Raw genomic sequence first — 7718 nt, forward strand, 5'->3', positions numbered from 1 at the left:
AGAAATTATCTATTTTTAATGAAATTGATCCAATTATTTATTTTTAAGACTGAAAGGCGTAAAAGTTATTTATTACTAGAAAACTATTTTAAACGTTTAAAACTCTTACGCATATGTGAGCGGCTATGCCGATTGTTGGCCTTTTCGTGATTTTAAGAGCTCTCGGACCTTCTCCACTTATAATACTTTTAATTATCTTTATTTATTAAAACCCATGAAAGTATTTACTTAAATATTAAAACTTAAAAACAAACATGTGTACCTTATCAGAAAGAAGGTAATGATGTATATATGTAGAATTCTCAAAAGACTCGTGCGTTGAATTTCTGTTTAACTTTAGCCAACTCCTAAATAGATTGTAATTATAACTAGCAAAGGGCAAGACTAGAATACATTATTTTTTTTTGATCAGTAAAGTAAAAATTTTATTAAAAGAAAAGGGATCAAGGCATCAGGAATGCCAATCAAAACAACAAAACAAGTTTGAAGTCTTTGGAACACCAAGACAAAGACTAGAATACATTATACAACTCGAGAAAAGACAAAGCCTGAAATTCAGACGAAAACAAGTAACAAATCTGTGAAAAGTTGAGAAAACACAATACCACTCCTTTTACAAAGAAAAAAAATTACGGGTAAAAAGAGAAGAGACGTCTCTCCAAAGGGTAAAGGGTCAATAAAATTGGCGATAAAAAGCTTAAGCCTTGCTGTCGATGCTCATGGGCTCGTTAGCCTCCTTCGTGGCCGTATTCTGCAATATCACCCACATCGACAGTCAGAAAACGAACAAAAGTTGAAGCATTTTAGATAAAAGCAAACAAAGGACAAAGCTTACATTGGTGTCGAATGGCTGCAGCTTGGTCAGCTTTGAGAACATGTTGCCGTAGAATTTGGCATCTTTCTTGTTGTATTCCTTTATTTTCTCCTTGAGAACTTTGTATTCGAGCTTCACGTCCCTTTTTCACATACGATGGATTGAACAAAATCAGGATTCTTTTCTATCTGCTGTAATAATGAATGAGAAATGATTGAAGAATGGCAATCACCTGTTGGCTGGGTCTATTTCAAGAGCCTTTTTGATATCGATCTCAGCCAGATCCAAGTCGGCCAAGTTCATGTAAGCTTGGGCTCTTCTGTATAATGCTTTCACATTCGAGCTCTCGAGTTCCAATACCTGTTTACAGAAAAATCATGTAACTTCTCTTTGTTTCAAGATCCACAGAAAAAATATGATTTATGATGAGCATGTTTATCGAACCTTGGTGCAGAGCTTCTCTGCTTCCTTATACTCTTTCGATTTCAGCTTACAAGCTGCATTGTTCAACTTGCATGAAATTTTCAGGGCTTTGGACTGCTTCTTCTCCTCTTCGGTGAAAGAAGTGTCGTATTCAATAAACTTGGCAGCCTGCAAGGTCGAAACTTTCAAGGTGAGCAACCGCAAATAAAGCCTTCACTGTTGAAGTTTATACCAGGAAAAACCATTGCTGCAAACGTAGAAGACCTTCTCGTATCTCTTAGAGGCTCTGGCATATTTCCCAGCCTTGAACAATGTGTTTCCTTCTTCCTTCTTTTTACCAGCAGCTTCAATTTTTTCTGCAGTGTTCATATCCCAAGATTCCTTCTCCTAAAGGATATAATTTACAAGTTAGATTTCCAGTCCCAAATGTATACATACATTCGTGATTTCTTTGTTAGTACAACGTTACCTTGTCAAAGGATACAAGCTCAATTTCGTAGCATAAAGTTGAGTTCGGAGGGACCGTGGCCAATTCTTGCTTCGACTCTGTTGAACCGAACCCATACTCAGGTGCAATAGTCAACAGCGCCACCTCTCCCTTCTTCATTGTTGTCACAGCCCTGTCCAACCCCTCAATAACTTGCTCTATTTTGAGAACAACAGAAGTTAGAAACATCCCAAGTCTAATCCGATACAATACTTTTATAGGACAATCGTATATGCATACCTTCATCTGTTTTGAATTCGAAAAGGTCATCTTCATTATCACCATGACCCTTATTAAGAAAAACAGTTCCATCCTGAAGCTTTCCCACCAATTTCACTGGAGATACAGTATAGAAACCATTAGATAGCCTGATCAAGAGTCCTTCAAAAGATGTTTTATGGAGATTTGGTAGCGTTCTTCTTACATCTAACTATTGCTCCCTCATTTGGACGCTCGTATCCTTCCCCTTCTTTCAGTATCTTCTTTATCACTTTCTTGTCATCTGTGACATTGGATACTGTCTTCCAGGAAACCAGTTCCAGTTCAATATTCAAGGTGGCGTTGGGTGGAACGGCTCCCTCATCACCAGAGGCCGGCTTTCCTTTCTCACCAAACCCATCTGCAACAGAATAAAATATCAGGATAAGTTTATGAGATCAGAACTCCTTTATCAGAGTCCCAAGTGTAATTGAAAAGTGCCCTCTCACATTGTGGCTTGACAGTAAGAAGAACTTTTTCGCCTTTCTTCATCGTCTTCACAGCCTTGGCAAGAGCAGGACAGAAATGGCCTTCTTCAACAGTGAATTCAACACCATCTGCTTTAGTTATAACAGTTCCATCCTCCAACTTCGCCACATAATTGACTGAATTACATTCAAACATTACCGTTAGCAACTTTTTAATCGAGAAAGTAAATTGAACGGATTCGTGAAGAACATGTCCTGCATACCAAGCACATCATCAGGATCCTTAGGGTTCTCCCATTTTTCTCCCTCTTTGAGAATCTTCTTGAATATGCCACCATCCTTGCAAATGTCCTTGACACTGACCCAGGATAGTAGTTCAACGTCAAACTGCAAAGTAGCATTTGGCGGGATGGTCGGAGGAGAGCCAGATTCACCATACGCCAACTCTGCAGGTATTGTGAAGATGGCATTCTCACCCTTCTTCATCGTCTTAATACCAAGGTCCCATCCCTTAATCACTTGCCCTGTCACCAAAATCTCATGAGCTTTCACATTTTTAACTCGGAAAACAGCAAAAACACTAGATTTAAATAGATTAATAGAACGTTTGAGAAAATAATTTCAAATCAAAGGTTCAAGTTTTATGCGCCATTTGTAAATTTCCACAAATATGCAGTCTAGAGTGAATTTGCCGACACACTAATCAAGTACATCAACGTCTCCGAAACGATAAACTTCACCATTATCTCTAAATCCGGACGGCTACATTCTAATTGTGCAAGTTGATTCTCAAGGATTCAAATTCCCTTGCAATCACACACACCATCACTCCACGTGGAATTGTTATTGAAAGTATCATCTCACTATTAACTAATAATGAACATGAAGACCTGTAAACCAGCACTGGCAGTAACAACTGCATACCAACAAATTTGAAATCGCCTCACCCCATTTTCCATCAAACAAGAACAACATTCAAAACAAAAACGAAAAAATAAAACAAAATGATCGCGTAAATAGCGTATGCTTACCTTGGCCGAGAGTGAAGGTGAAAGGCTCTCCCCTATCGCGACTAGAATCAAACTTCGTGCCGTCCAGCAACGTTCCAGTATAATGTACTGAAAATTTCCACCAAACAATCAATTCATCCACACACAATCGGACTACCAGTATAAGAAACTGAAACTATCCCCAAACAATCAAATTGTCGACAAACTCAGCGCAGATTACCTTGAACTTCGTCGCCGCTGTCAGGCGTATCCCAGCCTTCGCCTTCCTTGACGAGCTTCTTCTTCAAACCCTGCGGGTCGATCTCCTTCTCCTCTCCGACCTTCATGTAGGAGCTAGCATCCGGCAGATCCATGTCTTCCTCCATTCCTTCCGGCGGCGGCATATCGAAATCGTCCTCCATAAATTCGAGCTGATGAGAATCGGAAAAGGTAGTAGTAGCAGATGAGAGTGTGGAAATGGAATTGCAGAGGAGTGAGAAAGGGGGAGCTTAATAAGCGGGAGGCGTTCTAGAGAGTTCTACGAGGGTTTAGGCGTGGTGGGATTGAGTTTGAGTGTGAAGAAAGCTCAGGATCCTTCCAGATTTGCTTCTAATCCAATTTTTCTGCCCTTTTTAGTCATTTCCTTTTATTTATGAATGAATTTGCTAAACTAGAAGAAGAAGCACGCAATAAAGTGGATGATGGACAATTCGGCATAAATAAATATTTTAATAAATACTCCCTCCGTCCCCAAAATAAGTTCCTCTTTGGGGACGACACGGGTTTTAAGGAAAAATGGTAAAGTGTATTGATACTGGAGAAAATAATTAGTATTGGGAGTGGTGAAAAGATGAAAAAGTGTTATAATTAGTATTGGGAGTGGTGAAAAAGTGAAAAATAAGAATAAATAAAGTATTATTAGTGATGGGGTAGTTGTCCAAAAATGGAAAGAAAGAAAGAGAAACTTATTTGGGGGACGTCCCAAAAAGGAAAAAGATAAACTTATTTCAGGGACGGAGGGAGTATAAATCAAAATAATAAATTTAAAAAGTTTCTATTTTTTAGGTAAATTAATATTGTTGCAAAATAGCATCATTCGTTTTTTTACGGCAGACAAATTTTGCTATTGGAAGATGAGTAAATAGGAAAAATATTAAAATATTATTTAAAAAAAAAAGGAATTTTATTAAAATACTATTTCTACATTGCAAAAAAGTGTTATTGTTCTGTTTGTAAATATGAAAGCGGTAAGAAAAAAATTTAGTTAATTCTACCAGAATGCACAAAGGAAATTAAAGAAAAGAAAGTATGAGGAAATTATGTTGTTTAATACTCCCTCCGTCCCATTATTTATGGGACAAAACTTTTGGGCACGGAGATTAAGGAGTAGTATATTAAGGAGTAAAGGTGTGTGGTCCACTTGATTAGGTTTGTATGTAGATATTCTTTATTAAAGTTATTTAAATTTTGTAATTTAATTTAAATTACTGTAATTTAATTTAATTTTCGAAATCTTTATTTAATTAATTTAAATCCTGAAATTTAAATTAATTACCATAATTTATTTTAAAGTTGAAATTTAAATTCTGTGCAATTTCAATAAATAAAATAAAACCTGTAAAAAGGAATACAACCTGCCATTTCATTTAAATTCATTGCAATTTCAATTAAACATTCATTTAACTAATGTAATGGAGCATAAATTGAGTAAAAAATGAATAAAAGCTGTGCACTTTCAGTGGATCAAAAAATGGCGGCAGACTGCCTTTTCATTGAAATTTTGGGAAATCTTCAAATTTCCCACACTTTACAACTTCCTCCCCTTTATAAATAAGGACAAATTCAGTTTTCAAAGTCACAAAATTAACAGCCACAAAGGCACAAAAACTACAAAACGGCATAATGGCTAGGAGAAAAGATCTCTCTACATTTGAGAGAGCAGCCATAATCCAATTCCTCCTTGAAGACAGCAAGAAGGGGAAGCCTTCTAGGGGGAAGATTGCAGCAGCTATTACAAAATGGAGCAGCTCACGAAGCACTATCAATCGGGTTTGGGCAGCTGCAAAAAAGCAAATACAGCAGGGTGAGGTAATAAGTTCCATTACTCGAAAAATACATAGACCAAGGCAGAAAAGAGTGCAATTAGATTTACAGTTAATTGCTAGCTTAGACTTGTCCAAAAGATCTACCATTCGGAGGCTTGCATGTGGTATCCAATGTAGCAAAAGTACTGTGGGAAGATGGATTAAGTTAGGGCTGATCAAAGCTCATTCAAATGCCATAAAACCCGATCTTACCGCTCATAACAAGTTGCTTAGGCTACAGTTTTCATTAGAGGTCCTAGAGTATGATAGGATTATGAGGAGTGTGACATTTAAAAATATGCACAACACAATCCTCATTGATGAGAAATGGTTCTACATAACCAAGTCCAACCAAAGGTTTTACTTAACCCCTGCAGAGACCGAGCCTCATAGAACCTGTAAAAGCAAAAAATTCATCACCAAGGTGATGTTTATGTGTGCAGTGTGTAGGCCTATCTTTGGCCCTGATGGAGAATGCCTATTTGATGGAAAAATAGGCATTTTTCCATTTACTAAACTGGTACCAGCAAAGAAGAAGAGTAAGAACAGGGAGGCAGGCACAATGGAGTGGAAACCCATTCAAAGTATCACCAAAGAAGTGGTGAAGGATTGCCTTATTAACAAGGTATGGATAATGCATGATTTATGCAAGGAATGTTCCAATAACATGCTTGGAGTCCAAATCATTTCCATTTATGAGTAGTATCCATGTAATTTCAGATTGTATTATCCATGTAATATCATTTCATTGCTTATTTTAATGTAATTTCAGATGCTCCCAACTTTTCGTCACAAAAAAAGAAAGAGTCAAGGTAAGCATCGGACAAGTCCGGCGAACCAGGGTAAGCATCGGACAAGTCCGGCGATTTACCTTCAAAGGCTAAATCGCCTTGAAAATGTTCTCTGCACTTATCTTCAATCACCTTGCATTCGATCCACGCCTCCAGTTGTCCCTTCCATTCAAAATCGAGCAAATCTCCATTCAAAATCGAGCAAATCGACATATCTCGGCGATTTACCTTCGATTCACCCTCAGATCTGCATCATCGGGAAGGAGGGCAAAGAGGCGATGGTGGATTTAGCTGGTGAGAGACGAGTGCAGATTCGAGAGGGAGAGAGAAGAAGCTTCGAGAGGCGATGGTGATTTAGCTGGTGAGACGAGTGAAGATTCGAGAGGGAGAGATGAGAAGCTTCGAGCGATTCAGTAATGGAGTTAGGGTTAGAGAGAGCGGCGGGATTGAAGAGATAGAGAGAGCAGAGGTAGAATTAGGGTTCTCAGAGAGAGCGGCGGAATTGAAAGAGGGAGCAAAAAAATGAAATAAATTTTGAGGTCCAAAAAATTGACTTAATTGAGGTCCGAATTATTTGACTTAATTAAGTATAATTAGCGAATATTTTAATGCTTAACTGCCCCCTGATTTTTTCCAAAAAAGGAAATGTGTCATGTAGGTTGGGACAGCCCAAAAAGAATACGTGTCATGAATAATGGGACGGAGGGAGTACTATGATTCACACACTTTTATATTATAATTTTATTGTTTTAAGTAATTATATAAAAAAGAAATAAATCAAATCAGTTGAGTTAAATGGAGTATTTGAGAGAGAGAAATAAGTACAAATAAACGTTGTTAGTTATTGCGTTACATTTATATAAGGAAAAGTCTTAAACGATAGGAGTATTATACAAAGACAATAAAATTCTTTTTAGTAGGCAAAAGGTGAAGACAAATAAACTTTCAAAGTACCATGGTACAAACATAGTTCCAAAAAAAAAGAGGGAAATCTTATTATAACCATCTTTCATAAAAATATAAGTTTTATAGCCCTAGTTTATAATATATAAGTTATATAGTCATTTTAAGTTTAAAAGATTATAACACTCTTTGACTTTTTTGTACTCGATGATGTACACGGTGGTGTCATCGTGTACACCATCGAGTACTTCGATTATTCGATGGTGTTATAGAAAATTTTCAGTTTTTTCATTACTCGATGGCACCATCGTGTACACCAAGTACTCGATGGTGTACACGATGGTGCCATCGAGTACACCATCGAGTACAAAAAGGTCAAATGGTTTTATAGTCTTTTAAGTCTAAAATGGCTATATAACTTATCTATTATAAATTAGGACCATAAAACTTACTCCCTCCGTCCGCCAAGATTATGGCAATTTGCTTGGGCACGGGATTTAATAAAATTGGTGATGATTTTGATGTAGTGGAGAAAGGGTCC

At 37.2% G+C, this 7718-nt stretch overlaps 1 protein-coding gene across 1 annotated transcript; it reads right to left on the minus strand.

Moving 5' to 3' along the window:
• Positions 1 to 531: 531 nt before the first annotated feature.
• LOC131022946 (peptidyl-prolyl cis-trans isomerase FKBP62-like) lies at positions 532 to 4090 on the minus strand. Its single transcript, XM_057952488.1, has 12 exons — positions 3641 to 4090; positions 3442 to 3528; positions 2674 to 2934; positions 2432 to 2587; positions 2149 to 2343; positions 1965 to 2060; positions 1707 to 1882; positions 1502 to 1624; positions 1259 to 1405; positions 1047 to 1174; positions 836 to 956; positions 532 to 751 (listed from the first exon to the last, which is right to left on the minus strand). The coding sequence occupies exons 1-12, from the start codon at positions 3819 to 3821 to the stop codon at positions 698 to 700; spliced, it is 1725 nt and encodes a 574-aa protein (XP_057808471.1). The 5' UTR covers positions 3822 to 4090; the 3' UTR covers positions 532 to 697.
• Between the last annotated feature and the right edge of the window lie 3628 nt (positions 4091 to 7718).

Source organism: Salvia miltiorrhiza, chromosome 1 (genome assembly GCF_028751815.1).
Source record: "Salvia miltiorrhiza cultivar Shanhuang (shh) chromosome 1, IMPLAD_Smil_shh, whole genome shotgun sequence".
Taxonomy (NCBI): domain Eukaryota; kingdom Viridiplantae; phylum Streptophyta; class Magnoliopsida; order Lamiales; family Lamiaceae; genus Salvia; species Salvia miltiorrhiza.